The 21785-nt window shown below is 41.0% G+C and overlaps 1 protein-coding gene across 6 annotated transcripts in view; it reads left to right on the top strand.

The window, feature by feature from the left end:
• Positions 1 to 21785, top strand: part of DPP6 (dipeptidyl peptidase like 6) — a 692619-nt gene that overhangs the window by 446400 nt on the left and 224434 nt on the right. For all 6 annotated transcript variants that reach the window (XM_060782596.2, XM_067470371.1, XM_060782595.2 and 3 more), the window contains exon 2: positions 13579 to 13693. In XM_060782596.2, coding sequence (XP_060638579.1) covers positions 13579 to 13693 — 115 coding nt within the window. The remainder of the gene's footprint in view (positions 1 to 13578; positions 13694 to 21785) is intronic.

Raw genomic sequence — 21785 nt, 5'->3', positions numbered from 1 at the left:
AGAATAAATGGGACCTGATGCCATTTGGTTGTGTAGTCTACTTATTAAGAGGTGTGTGTGTGGGTGTCTTTAAAATCTCAGAGATTAATGACTGATAGCTGCACTTTCCCTCTTTGAATTACTTGTACGATAGTTTAAAAGGCAAATTGAAACTATGATTAGAGAGCATTTCCCTGAGGTCAGTGAGAAACGTAAACTATGGCTACCGAGGTGGCAGATTTTTGGCAGACAGGAGATAAACATGCCAGTAATGATTTTGCTGATAGCCTTCTGTAATGAAAGGTTTTCAGACTCACTGGTTCATTCAGGAAACTGTGCCATCTTGGAGCCTAGTGATAACCACTAACAGTGGTTCTCATCCTGTGTGTCCCCAGGTGTTTTGGCCTACAACTCCCAGAAACCTTAACAGCTGGTAAACTGGCTGGGATTTCTGGGAGTTGTAGGCCCAAAACATCTGGGGACCCCAGGTTGAGAACCACTGCACTAGAATATTAAACTCAAGCATCAAGGTCTCTGTTAGAAGGTATAAAGGAAAGGAGAAGGTATTGCTGAGCAGGTGGATTATATATCCATCTACAACAGTGGTTCTCAACCTTTGAGCCGCAGCCCACTGGTGGGCCATGAGACCTAAAATAAGGTCCGCTGCTCTAGATTATTAAATATAGTTTTCTGTGGGCGAGCAGATGGTGACTACTGGATGGCATATGTTCTGTATCAGAAACTAGAGCTGATGTGGTCTATCCAATGCAATTTTCCAAATCAGTACCCCAAATAACCAACCTGAATCTAAAGTTGACCAAAAACTGATTTGTAACCCTTTTGGTACTAATGTTGGAGAGGGTTAGGGTAAAGGTTAGGGTCAAAGTGGTCCCTGGTCAAAAAAAAGGTTGGGAACCACTGATCTACAAGGAAATTTTCAGTGCAAACATGAGTGTCTTTAAAACTAATGGCATTCCCAAGTTTTAATAATGATTTTCTATGCATGCTACATTCAGGGCCAGCCTGAATCTTTTTATATAAGCAGGACAAAACAAATCAAAAGAAAGCAGGAAGTATGTGCAGCGGGATTTACAGGAGTTTTGATTAATTTGCAAATGACGTCAGGCTTTGCTTTAATTCTTTGTCATTACAAAAAAAATAAAGCAAAGGCCTGCTATTATTTGAGAGTTTCTCTGGCTGATTATGTGAGGCATACATTTGTTAAGAGTGGGAGATTTGTGTACCCTGTCTCTGCATCTCACCCCACTTTAATAACCGTACAGGCTCTAGTATCATCACTATTAAAAGCAAAGTGGATTCTTTAGAAATTGGAGTTGAACATTGTAGGCCTGAGCTGTTTTCTGTCCTGTTGGTTTTATATAATTGGACTGAGTCAGTGAAAGGCAGTGATTCTCCCTACCCATCAAAAGCTTCTCTAGGCTGATAAGATCAGGGGAGTGGAGCTCTCAAAGAAAGAGCTATTAGCATAGGAACATAAGCTGAGCCCATTGGGTCAGCCAAAGGTCTGTCTAATCCAGCATGTTGCTTCCCAGAATGGCAGACCACAATCAGAACAAGAGGACAATAGGCCTTGCTTGTTCCCAAAGCAAACAAAATGGCATGGCATGTTAACACACTTCTTGGTACAACCTCCATGACTAATAGGTATTGATATTTCTGTCTTCCATAATGTTGGCTACCTGTTGACTAGAAGAGAAGGGCTGTGAATTCTGAGGATACATTGTCCACTACTTTACCCTTATGTGCACATTTGCTCCAAATGTCTTCCAGTTGCTCTTTAGGGGACAATTTTGCCATGAAAGCCAATTCTACAACCAGTATGGACTTAGGCCACTTCCACGCAGCTGAATAAGATCCCACATTATCTGCTTTGAACTGGAATATATGGCAGTGAGGACTCAGATAACCCAGTTCAAAGCAGATATTTTGGGATTTTTTGCCCTTGATTTTCTGGGTTATGTGCCTGTGTGGAAGGGTCCTTTGATATGTTTTTTGTCTGGGGACCACAAATAGAATTTATTATTCAAGCCAATTTGTTACCTTTCTTGTGGCTGTTCTCAGGTTGGTTGGTTCATGGACAACAGACAATCTGCTTTCAGGGATGTACATGAATCCTAGTCAATTTGGCAGAACTGACAATATTTCACACTCTATTAGTTTAGATTTCATGAACCTCCAGATCAGCTCCACAACATACATGGTGATTTGCTGGAGTAGGAAGAATTGCTTCTATCCTATACATTAGAGCAAGGGGAGAGGGAAAAAAAAACTTTGAACCCATATTTTACAAAATAATCTGGGCTTTTTTGAGTTTTGCATTTTTAACACAGAGCAGGGTCATGACTACAACGGTAAAATGCCGATTCTGCCTGCTACCCTGGTGCAAAATGAATTTTATTTGAGAGTAAACACCATTTTGTTATCATAAGGATACCATATTTTAAACAAATAAATAAGTAAATAAATTAGTATCTGCCGCTATATACTTGCCTAGCCAGCTATCTCCTGGCTATAATGAAGAAGGAAGGAAAGAGGAGGAGGAGGAGGAGGAGGAGGAGGAGGAGGAGGAGGAGGAGGAGGAGGAGGAGAAGTGGCCTAGGGCTACAGTGATTAGCGTTAGCTTCTAGTAGGTATAGGAAATGCTGGCCCATTGTTCTTGTTGCCTGCTCTTCTCTGAGTGGTTATTTGCATGGTAATTGTACACTGATCTTCGTGTCTTGTAATATTTTTTCTACTGCTACATCTTTTTCTGCCATCTACCATAAAAGAGGTATCTCCACCAGAATCCTGTTCAAACCTCATAACATCATTGCAATCCTTGTGCAAGCATCTGACCTTTCTCAAGGTTGTTCATGTTTGGTTCCTAGTGCAGCCAATGGTTCTGCAAGAATACGTGCAACCTTTTCTCCCACTTTTGATTTAGCAGGTGGAAAATTTCCTGAGCATTGTGCATCTGTTACAGAATGGTGAGGTTCCACATAATTGTAATGACAGATCTTAGGATATGGCAGAACTGACAGATGTGCTATGCCCCTCAACAGGCCCGTAGCCAGGATTTTGATTCGGGGGCGGGGGGGGGGGGGCTGAATCTGGGTGAAAGAGGGTCTACCCTAGCAAACCTTTTGTATTGTTACCTCAATATGGGATATATTGAGCATGGTGATCAGATCATGATATAAATAAACATAACAGTTGAAATAATGTACCAGCATGGCCTCCTCGCGGACCACCATGAGAATTTTGGAGGGGGGGGCTGAAGCCCCTCAAGCCCCCCCCCCCCGGCTACATGCCTGCCTCTCAACATTTCACAGATGAAAACTGGAACACGTGCGGTCAAGGATTATTAGAAGCTAGTTGAGATGGTAAGCGTTGTTAGTGAGGAAAAGCACACAAACCAAGAGAAAGTACAGCAGTTTGCTTTTGCCTGAGTCTACAGCAAAGAAAAATTCAGGAAAGGCTTTCCTAGTTACTCCCTGCAATGAGTGAATTGACGGCAACCTACATTTCATTTCGAACTCAGTTTTAGAAATGAGGTGAGCTCAGAAGAAAGGAAGTGGAAGGAAGAGAGAAAAAACAGTAGAAAAAACAGGGATGACAAAATGAAATTATAGCAAATTAAGACAGTTGCGGGATGCGTTTGGCTTCTCCATTTGTTGTGCACCTTAAGTATTCATGTGAAGTATCACTGATCTGAAATGTTCAAAACTCTGTGAACCCTGAGAGGCTGAAAGTTGGGGAAAGAAAAATTTATCCCTGGCTCATTCTATAGCAATTCCATCCCAATAGCACAAGCCTTCCTGAATGTTTCATGGAGCACCACAATTTATGGCTGGACTTGTTTAACCTGGAGCAAAGACTCCTAAGGAAGGAGGGGAAAACAGTCTGGCAGAAGACAGAGAGCGAATGAGGGCATGATTTAATAAATTAATCAGTGGTAATCATGAAATCGAGATGGAAAGCATAAATCTTGCAAAGGATTCTGGAGTCATGGAAATTATTTTAAGCATCTTTACTGGCCTCCTAATATCTTTCCATTGGAATGAGGGAAGTGATTAGGCGCCAGCTTCACATGCTCAAAATATATGCGCTGTTGGTTTTATAATTTGTTGTTACCTTCGCCAGCCATGGCAAATGGCCCATGGAACATAAAGATGGAGTTTATAGTGTATCTTTTCAGCATTCACAAAGGGTAGATGGGAAAATAATTTGAACTCTTTTGTTGAAAACAGCTTGGCCAAGTATTTCTTAGCAGGACTGGATTATAATCTTTCCTCTCAGACTTTGCTTAATAAATATACTACTGAGCATAGAACTGGATCCTGTAAGTCTTACTTATGAATAGCAGCATGGCATGCTGGAATTGTAGTGCGACCGCACATTTAAAAAACAAGATTGGTTAATTTATGCTGCTGTTTTCTGCTTTAGGGAGAAAGGCATGAGCATCTGGCAGGGCTTCTTATTTTTAATAACGAGCTTATAGCCATAATGCAGCCCTGCCATCGCATGGGAACCCACTGACATTTCCAAAGCCCTGCCATGTGATAGAGAAGAGGCAGAAATTGCATTTGCAGTATTGAGTATTTATTTTACCATTTCCTTCTACAGTAATGGAGGACAAAATGGACTACTTTTGGGCCTGCTATATATATAAATATTCCCATGTTCGGTCCAGAATGTAATTCACATTGTCCCCATCATACTGCTCACTTTCTTCCAGCATTGGAGTTTCAGGGTCTGTTGTCTATTGTTAGAACTGAAAAAAGCTTTAAAGTCTAGTGTCAATGGAAGAATCTGACCAGGGGAATTTGCATAGCTAAAGCTTGCGCATCAGTTGTGTCTATACCTTGGGAAGTCAGACTTGGTCACAGTAGTACACACTTTGGTTACATCCCATATAGACTAATGCAATGTTCTCTATGTGGGGTTGCCTTTGAAGACTGTTTCAATTGGTCTAATGGGCAGCAGCCAGATTACTTACTGAAGCGGGGTACAGGGAGCATGCAACCTCCCTGTTACACCAGCTCCACTGGCTGTCAGTCTGCTACCAAGCACAATTCAAAATACTGGCTTTAGCCTTTAAAGCCCTAAATCGTTCCGGCCCAGTTTACCTGTCCGAACCATCTCAGAGATTAAGATCACCTGGGGAGTTCCTGCTCTCGGTCCCACTTCCCTCGCAAGTGCGATTGGTGGGGATGAGAGACAGGGCCTTCTCAGTGGTGGCTCCTCAGCTATGGAACTCAGTCCTCAACTAAATTAGATCACCACCCTCCCTCCTGGCCTTCCGAAGAAAAGTAAAAACTTGGCAATGGGACCCAGCCTTCGGGCAGTAAGCAGTACAAGGAATGGTCAGGGATTATGTGCAATAGATATGATATTTGGACTACGAAAGTTGGATTGCGTGATCTTAATGTTTATATTGATGTTTTTAATTCCACGTTTTAATGTTAAATGATGTCATGTTTTATGATTTAATTGATAATAGTATGCTATTATCATTATGGTAGATTTCTGAATGTGAGGCATTAAATTTTGCCATAATTATGCTGGAAAGCACTTTGAGTCCCTTGCTGGGGTGAGAAAAGCAGTATATAAGTGAAGTAAATAAATAAATAAGAATCTGCATTATTAATCTCCCCAGCATTGGACCAGTAGTGTTGGAACAATAATGTCAGATTGGTGAAAAGGGAAAATTTTCAACAGTGGCAGATTGAAAGAAAAGGACAGCTTGGTGTAGTGGTTTGAGTGCTGGAAGATCAGGGTTTGAACCCCAGCCAGATATGGAAACATACTGGGTGGGCTTGGGCAAGTCTTATTCTCTCAGTCCCAGAGGAAAGCAATGGCAACACCCCTCTGAACATACCTTGCAATAAAAACTCTGGAATAGGTTTGCTTAAGGTCACCACAAATTGGAAATGACTTGAAGGTACAAGCAACAACAATGATGACCAAAATTTGGAACCATCAAACTGCAGACTGCCTGAAAGGCTGGTGTATTCTCCATGTTTAGAAGTCTTTAAGAAAAGGTTGGATTGATATCTTTTAAGAATGCTGTAATTGTGTATCTCTGACAACTGAACTATCAAGATTTAAGATTTTGGGATTCTGTGAGCCAACTCTTGGCTGGTCAAGCATTCTGTCTTTTAATTCCAAGAGAGCAGTGCCTAAGAGACATGTCAAATGGGACGAAGAGAGAGAGTAAGAGATGACAGAAGAGCTATTATTAGATGGTGTTTTTGTTCCTCACTAATAAGAATTGTGTCTAATGGTTTCTGTCACCCTGGTGCTTCTGAAAGTTTCAAGGATAAGACAAGAGTGGGATGTGGATTTTGTTTTGATTTGAACAGTTGAGGTAGGTTTTGGCCTTCCTGGTAGCATTGGGCCATCCTTATTCTCCAGTCGTTCTGCCCTTCCATTTCTCATTCTACTGTGTTTTTGATGTGAAAGGAAGCTTTGGCTGTGAAATGAGATAACATGTCTTGGATTGTTTTCCTGGCTGCCCTGCTAAAAGTATCCTGACATTGGAGAAATCACTAAATCTCTATATCATTTGCTGAGACAGGGAGAAAGCATTTGTATTCTGCCTCTCATGTGTAGGAGAGTGATACCATTTATTTCAGTTTCCAAAGATGTGTTGACCTTAATGTTCAGAGAGGGCTTGTATAGATGCATGACATGGACTCCTCTCAGTTTTGTTGGTTTGGGGGCTTAGTGTTTCAATCTTTATTTCCCAGGTTTCCTGCCTTGTTCTTTAAACTAGTGAAAAAATATTTGTTGTTTTCCTCAAACCAACAAATGTATAGGATGGAAGTCTATCTACAATTGAAGCGCAAAGGGTTTAAATGGAATGGTACAAATCATTCATTTTGGAACTACTAGAATTCTTTGGGCAGTAGGCTTGTGCATTGTCCTGAGTTGCCCTTCAAAAATAGCCTTTAGACAATGTTGAAAGTAAAAGAAAAATGCTTTCCTTCAGCAAACACAAAGGATAAGCAAATGCAATTGAAAAGTGCAAAAGAAAGCAAGGAAGTCTTAATCCAGACACAAATTAAAGTCTCTTACGAAGTCCCAAAAGAAACACCAGTCTTCCATCAGACAATGGGCAATGAACTAAGTTCTTAGCAGCAGACACAAAACAGATTCCATTGAAGGTGAAAACATCAATATCAGGGTCATTGTTACCAGCGAAAGCTGACTGCTCCTGCTACTGATTTATAACCCTGAATTCCACACGCAGGAGGTGCTAGGGTGTCTCCCAATTAGCTCAGCATTTTTAGCAGCTACCTAGCTGAACACCATCTATGCTCTGTCTCTTTTTGTCTCTCTAGAAATGTGGGCACTTTCAAACCCTCATCGTCTGAGTCTTCTTCTCCCTCCAATTCCTGAGCACTTCCCTGCTCCCCTTCCTCCTCCGAAGATGAGGAATCACTAACATTCATTTTGGCAGAACCTTGATCCGTTTCTGCCAGCCAAACTTTGGGAGATTCACAGATCCGTTTTTGCGTGCCTCCCAAAAATGGACAGATAGCCGAATAGCCGTTTTCGGTCTGCAGCTGAAAAAATGCAGTCAGAACTGGCCCATTGAGAACAATGGGAGGGGGAAAGCTTCCCGGGCTTCTCTTCCCGTCATTTAAGGCAATTGTATCATTTGTCCCTATGTCCTTCATTAAGACCAGGATTAAAAGCATCACTCTTTCTACGATCCTTTCTCCTTTGGTTTGTAGTGGAGACCTGGGTTTAAAGAAAGGGCTTAAGATACCACTCTTCCTGTGATCCTTCCCCGTTGGTCTGTAGAGGAGACCTTTAAAGCTGTTTCTACTCTAGAGGAGACAGGCACTACAGGCTGGCTCTCTCTCTCTCCCTGCAGCACACAGTTTTGGCATTTTAAGGAGGCTTCTCACTTCCCAGGGAAGGAAGAGCGATTGACTTGGATCTATCCTACCCAGAGCTTCCTTTAAAAAGCCTACTCTTTGCCCTGACTGGGGTGGTGCCTTTTTCCCTCTCGCACTTTTCTTTCTAGTGCTGCCTCCCTCCTACTTGTAACCAGAAGCAACTGGTATTTGACATCTGTTCTGTTGGGGCCAAAAAAACATGGTAGCTGTGTTACGACCAGCTGGTCAAACCGAACAAGCTGAATTGGCCAAAGGGAACCGACCAATCTGAATCCGTTCACCAGCCTAATAAGCAGTATCTCTTGGATATAGAATAAAGGAGGCTATTATAAGAAGAAGAAACTAGAAGCAAGATCCTAAAATGAAAAAAGTAGTCTATAATTGTAATCTAAAAAGTGTAATGTCTCTAAGTTCCCAAGCATATATCAGGGATGAGGCCTATGTGGCTCTTACTGAGCTACTATCCTTAAACGTCATTAGCTGTACTGATACTCATAAGCACTTCTGAAGAGTTACTTGTTGTCCAGCACATAAATAATGAGGACAGCTATTATACTAGAATGGATCCAACAATGCTTCATATACGAAAACATTGTCTACTTCTGACAATGTTGGATGTCCTGACAGCACCACTAAAGCTGTACTGTCAGGAAATCCAACATTGTCAGAAGTGGACAATGTTTTTGTATATGGAGCACATGTCAAATCCAATATAGTGTTGCTGTGTCATATATCGTGTGTGTGTGTGTGTGTTTGTGTGTGTATTTTCCACTGACACTATGATGCCATGGATTTGCTTGACTGAACTACAGTAGCTGGATGCCTGACTCTATCACCTTGCTGCAAGAATGCCTTATATTACTATCCGAGCAAGCCTCGAGAAATTTGGATGTCTGAAACACAGGACAAAATAGACAGTGTCTCTATCTATTTCATGCATTCTATGTGGTCATTGACTCTTACTTCAGCACTTGGGTTAGGAGAGTGTCTCTCTCCATATGCAAAGCATGGGGTAGGTTGTATGGCACACATTTCTCTTAACCACCAAGCATTCATTTCTACAAGTCTTAGAAACTGTCACCTGGGGCAACTGCCTCAGTCTTCCTAAAGAGAGCACCAGCCTACAGTGCCATCCAATCTCACTACCTTTGCAATTTTTTGTGTGTCAGAGGTGACTTGAGAAACTGCAAGTTGCTTCTGGAGTTAGAGAATTGGCCATCTGCAAGGACCTTGCCCAGGAGACACTTGAATGTTTTACCAGCCTGTGGAAGGCTTCTCTCATGTCCCCACATGAGAAGCTGGAGCTGACTGATGGGAGCTCATCCCACTCCCTAGATTCAAACCACTGACCTTTCGGTCAGCAGTCCTGCTGGCACAAAGGTTTAACCCATTGCACCACCGGGATCTCCTACCTTTGTCATGAAAATACAACTTTGATTAATTCCCTTCTTTTCTCTTGGTTGCTGAAATGGACAAATTCACAATATGGAGCAGAGGAAAACAGTATTTTTTTCAAAGACAGGGCATGTTTACTTGGCTTTTTTGCAGAAAAAAGAGATAATATGTTAACAGTAGGTTTTGATAAATGGTGGATTTGGTAAAACTGAACAGTTAGCGAAGTCATTTTATACATTTATCTATAATCACAGTTAGAAAAGCCAGATGTTAAATGTATCTACTTTTCCTACTTTTTGTGTTATATTTCCCCCCCCCTCTCTATTCTTTCTGTTGTATTTGAAAATCTCTAATAAAAATGCAACCACTCACACATGATGAAAGAACTAAGAATTCCAAAAGTTTTCCGCTTGCTGGTTGAGCCTTTGTGTGTTTTGAAGATGTTTTTGCATTTGAGAACTCTGAGAAAATTGACATGTAATATGTATGAAAACATTTTTCTTAGAAAGGTGGGGCAAGGAACCCCTTTTTTCATAAAAAGCATAGCTTTTTATGCAAAATTTGTAGGAAAGCAACAACTCCAAGATACTAAAATAAACAAACAAATAAGTCTCATCTTGATATGTAATCATTCTTTATATCTCAGGCCGTAAATTAGACACCTGTGGTTGACGCCTTGTTGTTGCTGAAGCTCAAAGCTAAGCATTCAGAATGAATTCTTTAGAATTCCTGAAAATTGACTTCTCTCTCACCTGCATCTCCAAGGTTTCAAAACACACAAAGGTTTCATAGGACAGCAAGCTTAGTTGAGCATTTTTCTCCACAAGAGAGCCATGAGTTAAGATTTCTTGCATATTTCACATTTCTTTTAGAAAGTTGTGCCTCAATACCTAGTCAAAACCTGGATGCTTCATTGAACAGTAGATAATCTAAACTAGTGTGCAGTACAGAAGGGAGGCAGAGTGATAAAAAAACATTCCTCAGTAGTTGAAAATGTGCATCCAGTGGACAGATCTGTATGCCTGTGATTTATAAAATTATTAATGTATGTTTCATAGTAAAGACACAACTTTCCCCAATATGACCCATTTTGCAATGTGTTTCAAACTGCCCAGTAGGGGGGTTTCTCTGGGATATTGTAAAGCAGTATTTCTCAACCTGGGAGGGGGTTTCAGAGGGGTCACCAAAGACCATCAGAAAACATATATTTCTGATGGTCTTAGGAATCCCTTTGGCAGAGAAGGCTGAAGATCCCTCCACCTGTTCTCCCCACCAAAAGCTCTCCTCTGCTGTGATTGGCCGGTCTGTCAGCCATCTTCTCAGCCAAAGGGAGGGCTGTTCCTGAGACCCCAAGTGGGGAAGGAAGATCAGGCGTGCTCAGCTCACGCCAGCATGTTACACATGTATGGGTGAGGAAGAGCACACAAGGCTGGAGAGAGGCTCGCACCAGCAAGTACCTTCAAGGCATTGGGGTTCTGTGTGGGAAGTTTGGCCCAATTCTATCATTGGTGGGGTTCAAGGGGCTCTTTGATGGTAGGTGAACTTTAAATTCCAGCAATGATAACTTCCAAATGTCAAGGTCTGCTTTCCCCAAACTCCACCAATATTCACATTTGAGCATATTGAGTATTTCTGACAAGTTTGGTCCACATCCAGGCATGTAGCCAGAGGGTGAGCTTGGGGGGCTTCAGCCCCCCCTCCCCGAAATTCTCATGGTGGTCTGCGAGAAGGCCTTACTGGTACATTATTTAAACTGTTATGTTTATTCATATCATGATCTGATCAGCATGCTCAATATATCCCATATCCATGGGGGTATTGGGGTAACGATACAAAAGGTTTACTAGGGTAGACCCTCTTTCACTCAGACTCAGCCCTCCCCCCCCCCCAACCAAAATCCTGGCTACAGGCCTGTCCACATCCATCATTGTTTGAATCCACAGTGCTCACTGGATGTAGGTGAATTACAACTCCCAAACTCAAGGTCGATGCCCATCAAATCCTTCCAGTATTTTCTGTTGGTCGTGGGAGTTTTGTGTGCTAAATTTGGGTCAATCTTGCATATCAGATATTTATATTACAATTCAAAATTACAGTTATGAAATGGCAATGAAAATAATTTTATGGTTGGGGGGTCACCACAACATGGGGAACTGTATTAAGGGGTTGTGGCATTTGGAAGGTTGAGAAAAACCGTTGTAAAGTTTTCTTGATAAGTCTGCTCAAGTCAGAGGTTTGTTACAGATATCACCAGCTCCTTCGATAAATGTAAGAGGATATTGCTTGATATGTTTAGTAGTTGTTCAAAGGCTCTCCAGCAATAGACATTTCCTCTGTAAACATTTATAGAAACATAGCTGTTAGACTTGGATGTTATATTCTGAAATAACCTGGTCTCTTTGGGAATTACTGGGTGGGATTTCAGCTCAATTCACAGCCTGAAACGACTTGAAAAGCCTCTTTCTTTTGTCCTACTTTCCCTTTGGCTTTCATGTCTTCCCCTTCATGTCTGTGGACCATCCCTCCTTTGGTCATGCTAGCTGGAGGATGCTGAGATTTTTAGTCTTCCAACTTCCTTAAGCACCTTGTCTTGGTTCCTCTCTGATATCAAAGTTGCCGATGGCAAGAAGAGCCATCTACAGCTTGTGCTTTAACAGTCAATTTATCACCATTGCTACATTCCTCAGGCAGTTCCATGCTGTTTTGGTTCTCCTAATCACATAGGGTAGAGGTGAGCTGGCTTTGGGTTAAATCTTTTTCATTTTTTAATTAGAACTGCTAAATCCACCAACCAGAGCCAGGTGCAAAAGACATGCACTTAAGAGTTACAGATGAAGCGTCCCTGAGCCCAGGAATGTATTTTTTGTGCCAGAAATGAATTTCTCTTGAACAAAAGCTTGTTCCAGGCGATCCAAGGTCTCCTATATTTCAGGAACTATCATTTCAAAAGGTAGCTATTGTTAAGCAGTTTTGAATGAAATTATTGATCCTGTTCTATCTTTCTCTTTACTGCATCTGCAACTAGGAAAGCTATTGCAGCTGTGCTATAAAATAATAATAATAATAATAATAATAATAATAATAATAATAAGGCTCTGGCATAAACCAGTATAGGTGGTCCCAGTGGTCATTGGCACACTGGGTGAAATACCAAAAGATCTCAGCCGGCATTTGGAAACATTAAACATTGACAAAATGAAGATCTGTCAATTGCAAAAGGCCACCTTACTTGGATCTGCACGCATCATTCAAAAATACATCACACAGTCCTAGACGCTTGGGAAGTGCTCGACTTGTGATTTTGTGATACGAAATCCAGCATATAGATCTCGTTTGCTGTGACATACTATGTTTTTGTGTCAGTAAAATAATAATAATGCTTTATTAATAATCCTCCTTATCTCCCCAAGGGGACTCAGAGTGGCTTCTGACAAAATAAAGCACAGTGGAAAACATTCAGTGCCAAAAATAACACATAACAAGTCAAAAAACAAGCTTGACAAAAATTATAAAAATAATAACTTAATAATAACTTAAATCAGCATGACATAATACATCACACACATTTACAACATAATAAGTTATTTAAAATTCTTTAAAATTCGACTAAAAATATTGAAACTAAGATGGTATCCAACAACTAGACAGGGGTACATATAAGATGTCATTAGTCCTCCTCCTCTCCATAAGCTTTTGTTTCATGTCAGGAGCGACTTGAGGAACTGCAAGTCGCTTCTGGTGTGAGAGAATTCATTGTATGCAAAGATGTTGCCCAGAGGATGCCTGGATGTGTTAGCATCCTATGGGAGGCTTCTCTCATGTCCCTGCATGGGAAGCTGGAGCTGACAGACGGGAGCTCACCTTCCCCCCTGAATTCAAACTGCCAAGCTTTCGGTCAGCAGTTCAGCCGGCACAATGATTTAACCCATTGCGCCACCAGGGGTTCCTCCATAAACTAAAGTGTATAGATTGGTTTTAAAAGCTTTTTAAAGAAGAGGAGAGAGGAGGCCATTTTTAATTATTTAGGGAGGATGTTTCAGAAATAGGGAGTGATCACAAAAAAGGCTCCCTCTCTTGTTCCCACCGACTGTGCTTGAGACGGGGGTGGGACTGAGAGCAGGGCTCCTTCACAAACTGCAGTGCTTGTACTAGTCTGTATGTGGAGATGTGGTTTTTCAAATAGTCAGGACCTGTACTGTTTAAACTATAGCTCTTCTTGTGCTAATTGTTGCTCAGATTTGGCCGCTGTCCCTTGCCTTTGCTTAATATCCCTTTTCTTTCTGCTGTTTTCCAGGAGCTGGTGGGAAGCAATCCTCCGCAAAGGAACTGGAAAGGAATCGCAATCGCGTTACTTGTTATTCTGGTTATTTGCTCCTTGATTGTCACCTCCGTTATCTTGCTGACACCAGGTATTTGTATAACCTTTAGCTGTAGCTGATGCTGCTATTGTAATTTCAGTGTCTCTGGCCATTCATTGTAAAAAGGCAGGTGACTGATTGAAGTGAACTTGACTGGTGGAGAAAAAGCTTTCTTCTGTTGTTTTTGCCCTGTCTTGAGGGCAAGGATACTTAGAATCATAGAATCATAGAGTTGGAAGAGACCTCATGGGCCATCCAGTCCAACCCCCTACCAAGTAGCAGGAAAATCACATTCAAAGCACCCCCAACAGATGGCCATCCAGCCTCTGTTTCAAAGCCTCCAAAGAAGGAGCCTCCACCACTTGTTTTCAAAATGTGGATGAACATGTCCATGCATGATCAAGGTGAAAAAAGTAGACATTGTGTTATTGTACAGGTGAACATTCACATCCTGTATGGATGGTAACCTCAAAAAATAGATTGATTATGGATCTTGTCACCCTGAACATACCTGATAGTAACTGCAAGGTCAGGTCTCATTGGTGTTTGGATGGGAGATCACTAGGAAATGCTAGGGATCTAAAGTTAGGGGAAGCACCATGCCTAAAACTCTAGAGCAGCCAAAGGCAAACTTCAGCTCTCCAGGTGTTTTGGACATCAACTCCCACAATTCCTAACAGCCTACTGGCTGTTAGGAATTGTGGAAGTTGAAGTCCAAAACACCTGGAAGGCCAAAGTTTGTTCTAGAGAGACACATCCCATCAAAAATGCTAATACTACTCTAAGTGAGCCAGTGGAATGACTCAATATAACACAACTTCGCTGCATAGCAGAGCATGTTATATGAAGATTGGTTTATGGAGCACCTAAAGATGGTGGACTTATCATAAATCCAAAGCTCTCATGGTATAATCGTTGTGGTTCAAAATTCAACCAATAAATCTAGTGCTCTGATTCAGTATAACAAGATGAGAGACCTCCACCCAATGCCACTGCTGCAGGCTATATTTCAGAGAATGGAACCGGCAAAACCATATCTTATTAATTTATTTATTTTGAATATTTTTACCCCGTCCTTCTCAACCCCCTGGAGGGGGACTCAGGGCGGCTTCCAGCCGGCAACAATTCGATGCCTCTACATACACATAATAAAATACATTAAAAAACCCAATAATTATATATAGTTAAAAACATTAAATCAATATAATTAAAAACTACTAACAAATACCAGTCTGTTGGCTGTTATCTAGCCAAATTCTTTGGTTGGAGAATCCATCGAACTTATCCATAGTCCATTGCCACAGCCATTGTCATCATTGCCATTGTCCACATAGTTATCTTGCCTATGTCACAGAGGACTTGAAGACACCCACAGAAACACCCCTTCTGTTGTAATAGTCCATCACACAGTGTCACTAACCTTGCCAGGTCTTAACGAAACCAAGAACAATGAGTTAAATCCAGTCCTAACAAGATTTTTTTTCATCTCAGGAACAATTTGAGAAACTGCAAGTCACTTCTGGTGTGAGATAATTAGCCGTCTGCAAGGACGTTGCCCAGGGGATACCCGGATATTTGATGTTTTACTATCCTTGTGGAAGGCTTCTCTCATGCCCCCACATGGGGAGCCAGAGCTGACAGATGGGAGCTTACCCTCTCCGCGGATTCAAACTGCTGAGATTGTGTGGGTTCGTACACAGAAATGCGGTCACGCAGGTAGGCGGGTCCCAAACCATTCAGAGCTTTGTAGGTAAGAACCTGCACCTTGAATTGGGACCGGAAAATGAACGGCAGCCAGTGGAGCTCCTTAAACAGGAGGATTGACCGCTCCCTGTAAGAAGCACCAGTTCGTAACCTGGCTGCCTGGTCCAGGAGATACCTGGGTGTTTGATATTTTACCAACTTTGAGGCTTCTCTCATGTCTCCACATGGGGAGCCAGAGCTGACAGATGGGAGCTTACCCTCTCCGCGGATTCAGACTGCTGACCTTTTGGTCAGCAGTTCTGCCAGCACAAGAGTTTAACCCATTACGCAACCGGGGGCTCCATTCAAACAAGATGAGATCACTTAGAATGAGCTGGACATCAATTTATTAGGACTAATAAGTGCATTTCATTTCAAGAGCTTTAGTCTATGGAAGAATGACAAGTTTAGTCCAGGAGTGGGCAACTACACAGGGACATTTTTCCATCCTATTTCTGCCTGGTGGGCCACATGGACACCCAAAAGGATGGCTAATTTGTTGGCAATTCTTCTTCTTTTTTATGTTTCTGGAAGGTTTGAGGAGCTTTACAGAGTTCTGGGAAGGAAACTATTGCAGTTTGAACATGTCTGAGCCTTAAGTGGCATCTTGTCCCTGATCCTTTTAACTAGAAACTTAGAGGATGGAACTTGAGGACCTTGTATAACTGATACATGGACTGAATGCATGGGCTGATGCATGGGCTGAACCACTAAACTATGTCTTTCCTTCTTCAATTAAAGAAACAGGAGCCCCCGGTGGTGCAATGGGTTAAACCCTTGTGCCAACAGGACTGAAGACTGACATGTCGGAGGTTCAAATCTGGGGAGAGTGCAGATGAGCTCCCTCTGTCAGCCCCAGCTCCCCATGCAGGAACATGAGCGAAGCCTCCCACAAGGATGGTAAAACATCAAAACATCCAGGCGTTCCTTGGGCAATGTCCTTGCAGATTGCAAATTCTCTCACACCAAAAGCAACTTGAATTTTCTCAAGTGGTTCCTGACACACACAAAAAGAAGAAGAAACAAAACCTGATTCTTGGATCTAAAATGGTTTGATGAGCCAGGGAGCTAATCCCCTTTCTCCAGAAGGATTTTTATGGGAGAACACACGTGTCCCATAAGCCAAATTGTCCCCACCCCGATCTAGAACATTCTAGTTTTGACTTTAATGTTTCCAATAGCAGAAAGTTTAGTGCAAAAATTGGCCAGAAGTTAGAACTATCATCTGCAAAACTATTAGACAGAAGCGTTACGAATAATTCATATTATGACAGATTCCCAGCTGTGACTCCCCACAACTTCTGTTTTTAGAAATGATCCAAGAACATGCCAAAAAGAAGGTCACGATTCTACCCGACACTTATTAGTGTGTTTTAGTTAGACCCTGGAGACAGCCTGCAACAGTGGAATATGACAAGATGACAAAGAAGAGTATGCTACATTACAATTATAGATGAAACAATAACTTCGCCGTGTGTCAGAATCACCACTAATGCTTTTCAAAGGAAGTGGCATGTTAGCATATTCACTTTGGATTTGATCCAATTCACAACAGCAGAGCAGCCATCCGTATAGGGATTAGCAGAGGGTGAGGTTTTCAGAAAGCTCCTGCAAGATGTTGTTGTTGAGAGCAGGGATAGAGAAGAGCATAGATTATTTTAACACAATAAAGAGCTGATTTTATGAACAACTATGTACATGTTCAGCCAACATATATATATGTCAGGCTGAACATCAGAAAGTAGTAGTAGTAGTAGTAGTAGTAGTAATAATAATAATAATAATAATAATAATAATAATAGCAACAACAACAACACCAGAAAGACTCTGGCATACGCCAGTAAAGGTGGTCCCAGTGGTGATCGGCACACTGGGTGCAGTGCCTAAAGACCTTGGCCTGCACTTAAACACAATCGGCACTGTCAAAATTACCATCTGCTAGCTGCAGAAGGCCACTTTACTGGGATCTGCACACATTATTCGCTGATACATCACACAGTCCTAGACACTTGGGAAGTGTCCGACATGTAATCCAATACAACAGCCAGAAGAGTGATGTTGTCTGCTGTGGACTCATCTTGTTGTGTTTCAAGTAATAACAACAGCAGCAGCAACAACTATTTATATTCTGCCCTTCTCACCCTGAAGGGGACTCAGGGCAGATCACAGTACACATACACGGCAAACATTCAATGCCATTTTTTTATAGACAATACAGACAGAACAAAAGGAGGTATGTTGTTGTTTTGACTCAATGTCCAGCTTTTTTGGTGCCATGGAAGATTGGGCTTGAATCCAGCCAAAGGAGGTGCTGTTGCTCCATCCTCTATGACGAAGAGCCATCAGGACTTCCTTCTTCCTTTTGGTCACCCAACACCTCCTCCACTTAAGCGGTACCTAAAATTTCTAATTTCAACTAAAGCTGTTTTTGAACTGCTTAGGTAAACATTAAGGTGGGCTGACAGTCAGCAGCTTATGCCGAACCGGAACTTTGAACTTGCAACCTTTAGATCTTATAATTGCTGGTGATTTGCCAGCTGTGCTAAACCCCTGTCCCTTACTGTAAATATTTGTGACCTTACTGTATATCCTTGTGTATAAGTCGACCTCATGCATCAGTCAAGGTTAGCTTTTGGAACCAAAATTATGGATTTTGGTACCATGAATAAATCAAGGGTTGTTCTATACAGAGGAGAAAGCTCCAGTGCCACCTCAGAAGGCCAGCTTCCTTGAGATATTCCAGTGAGACCTCTGAAGATAACTGCTATTGGACAAGGAATATGCTGCCTTGGAGTGTGGTAGAATCTCCTTCACTGGAAATTTTTAAACAGAGATTAGATGGCCATCTTTCTGGAGTGCTTTGATTGTGTATTCCTCCATAACAGAATGGGGTTGGACTGGATGGCCTTTGTGGTTATTTCTGATTATATGATTCCTTAAGTATCAGGAATACCTCATGACATTAGACGCCTTTTCCTGCTCTTTAATATAATCTTGTTATGCAGGCAAAACACATCCCTGTTTAGAGATGCCATAAACAGACTCCAATGAGCCAATTAATGGAGGAGAAAATGGCTTTTTACTTCACTGGTCCCAAGGTACTTGAGCCACTTAAGATTCCAGTTTCTCTCATTAATAGCACACAGGCTTCCACTTGGTACTACATTCTGATGGCTCGGTCCTAAGACTTATTGTTTTAGGAGTGTACAAGGGGAAAATGTTACTGAAGGCAATGACAATGAAAACAGAATGCTACAGCATCAGGAACATCACTAAAAGTCCAATTGCCAGTGAGGAAGAGGTAAAAAGACCTCAGCTGAACCTTTCTACTTACACGGCAGAGTTACCTTAGCCAAAGGGACAAAAATGTTATTGCCTTGCATGTCGAGTCCTGTGGAATTCCTTCACATTTTGCATGCTGCATCGCTAACTCTTTTGCATGAAGTTAATGCTGTTTGGAAAGGCCCTAACATTAGGAAGAAGGGGGTAATTACCTTAGGTTCTTCCAGCTATTCCTCTAGTGCAGTGTTTCCCAAACTCTGGTCTTTTGGGGGTTTTGAACTTCAGCTCCCTTGCCAAATGGATGAGGTTCCTGGGAGATGAAGTCCTAAACACTTGGAGAACAAGAGTTTGGGTGTCACTGCTTTAGTGGCTCCAAGCCATTCTCCTCTGGTGGAAGACAAAGTTTTATATACCACTTGATATATCTTGCCCTGAACCCTAAATTAATCTTTCTCAGATTTAGCAAAGGATACCCAACTTTGAAATGTGGTATATACTCATATAGAAGTCTAGAAATTGTGATTTTAAAAGTCTCAAAAAACTTGGGTCAAAAATTTGTTTTACCCTTATTTTATGTAAATTTGCCCATTCGAAAATTATAATAAAAATTATTATATTTTTTTTTAAAAAAACCCTTCGGTTGATGTATCCATGGGTCAATGTAAGTACTATACCTTAACTTACAAAAAAAGAAGTGCAGAGGTGAAAGGTGAGATCTTAATCCTTTGTGGGAAAACCCGAATTAAGCATTGACTCTCTCTTCTGCCTTGGTCACTGGACCATTTCTGGTCTTTTAAAATGCCTTGTGGAGAAAAATGCTTGCCATAGATGCAGGCAAAACGTCAGGAGAGAATGCTTCTAGAACATGGCCGTATAGCCCGAAAAACCTACAACAACCCAGTGATTCCGGCCATGAAAGCCTTCGACATATCAAATATTATTCTCTTATTGTTCTTATCCTTGCTTTTCCACCTTTATCTCTTCCACTTGTGTCCATTGATTTTTACACCCCTCCCCACCCTCTGAGAACAGTACTTTCCTTCATTCAAATATTATTTTAATTGAACAACTGTAGAAAGAAAATGGTTTAGTTCTTTATATTTTTCTTTTCCTTTTACTTTATCTATCAATCTTACCCATTTCAGAACCCAATTCTTCTTGATTCGACCTGATATATATTTAGTTCTTCTTTCAAGGATGTAGTCCCGGAACATCAAGTCTGCTAGGTATCCGTACCATTTTTTAACTTCCCACTTCCTGTGGTCTTTCCAAACCAAAACCACAGTTGCTTGAGGAGCACTATCGTGAATTTTGTAATCCCCCCCCCCCCCAAAATCCTTGATGTTTTTGCTTTTGTCTAATTTCTGGGTGAAAAAATCTTTTTTTATTCAAAACCAATTATGGCCTATTAATTCTTACATTTCCTTCTTTACCTTATTATAAAAAGTTTGTACTCTGTCACATTCCCACCACATATGTATATAGGAGACAATTGTTCCACATTTGTACCAACACAATTTTGTGGTTGATTTAGTTATGTGTGCTAATTTAATTGGAGTTCTGTACCATTTTGTCAGTATTTTCCTCTGTGTGTCTCTAATCCTTATGTACTTGATATTTTTGATTGAATTGATCCAGTATTCAATGTCAGAATCATTGTTATTCAGGTCCTCTTTCCATATCTCTACCAACGTTTGTTTCAATTTATATTGATTTCCAACCATTTATATGAACCCCATCAGACCTTTCTCCTTTTCTAATTTCCACTTTAAAATTTGATGAAAATCTGTTTCTCGGCCTTCCTTTTTCCTCCAATTCATGATTCTTTGTTTCAAAGGAGCCAGTTGCACTGACCACATTTGTTCTTTATCATCTTCCAATCCTTAATTGTCCCATCTGGGTTTAGGAGATTTTATTTATTTATTTATTTACGACATTTATATGCCGCCCATCTCACTCCAAAAGGGACTCAGAGTGGCTAACAAGATATATATATACATAGTACAATATCAGTATTAAATATTACTATATTGTATTATACCATTATATTGTAATTTTATTAGTAATATTGCATGGAATATAAATATATAATTATAACATCATATTATGAGTATTAGTATTATGTAGCATAACATTATAATATTATTAATATTATATGTATATACAATATATTATATTATATTATTAACATAGCACAGGAGACAAGGTGGAACTATCCCCTGGCCCCCTCTCTCTTCATTCTTATCAAGGTCGTTCCATTTTGTTTCACATTTGTTATGACTTTGCCAAATACCTGTTCCTTTTTATTGTCTAGAAACCCTACTGGGAGTATATCTACTTTATTTATTGGGAATTTACCTTGCCATTTTTCCAGCAGGAATGAGATCATCCCCCCCCCCCCACTTTAATTTTTTTAGAGTTTTATTGTCCCTCCATCCTTTTAAGCACAAGCAATGATCCCATCCATTAATTGTTTTTTGTTTTTGTTTTTTTCCAATTCTGGTCCATCTTCTTGAACCATCGAAATTTAATTCTATCAATCTTGTTAACTGGCAGGCCTCAAAATAATTTTGTAAATTAGGTGCCCCTCATCATCCATTTCCTTCTGGAGAGTGGTCCAGCACCTCCGTGTTCTCAAATAATATGCTGTATCCAAATATTATTATTATTATTATTATTATTATTATTATTACTGTGCTTATATACCGCCATTTCTCAGCCTAAATCGGCGACTCAACGCGGTTTACAACACAACGACAAGCAACACTTTGCCATGGCTGACCTCTCTTGCCAAAGTAGTCTGCAGTGCCTTTCATGTTCCTCAACTCGTGCCTGGATGCTGCATTTGGTGGTCCCTATGTAGACCTGTCCACAGCTGCATGACACACAGTAGACTCCTTCAGAGATGGTTTAGCCAGTTTCTTCCCCTGAAACCTTTTGTCTCCTCATGGAGGTTGCTGTCCTGGGAGTGGGGTGAGTGGGTGGAACGATGTTTGGAATGCATCCATTGTTTTTTGGAAGCTTTGGTGAGTTCATTGGCTTGTTGCCTAAACCTGTGTTATAACCACAGAAGGGAGACCTTAAGAAACAGTGTGGGAAGCAGTCTAGAGCACAGGCA

Source organism: Anolis sagrei, chromosome 6 (genome assembly GCF_037176765.1).
Source record: "Anolis sagrei isolate rAnoSag1 chromosome 6, rAnoSag1.mat, whole genome shotgun sequence".
Taxonomy (NCBI): domain Eukaryota; kingdom Metazoa; phylum Chordata; class Lepidosauria; order Squamata; family Dactyloidae; genus Anolis; species Anolis sagrei.
This window is presented reverse-complemented; position numbering and strand designations above follow the sequence as displayed.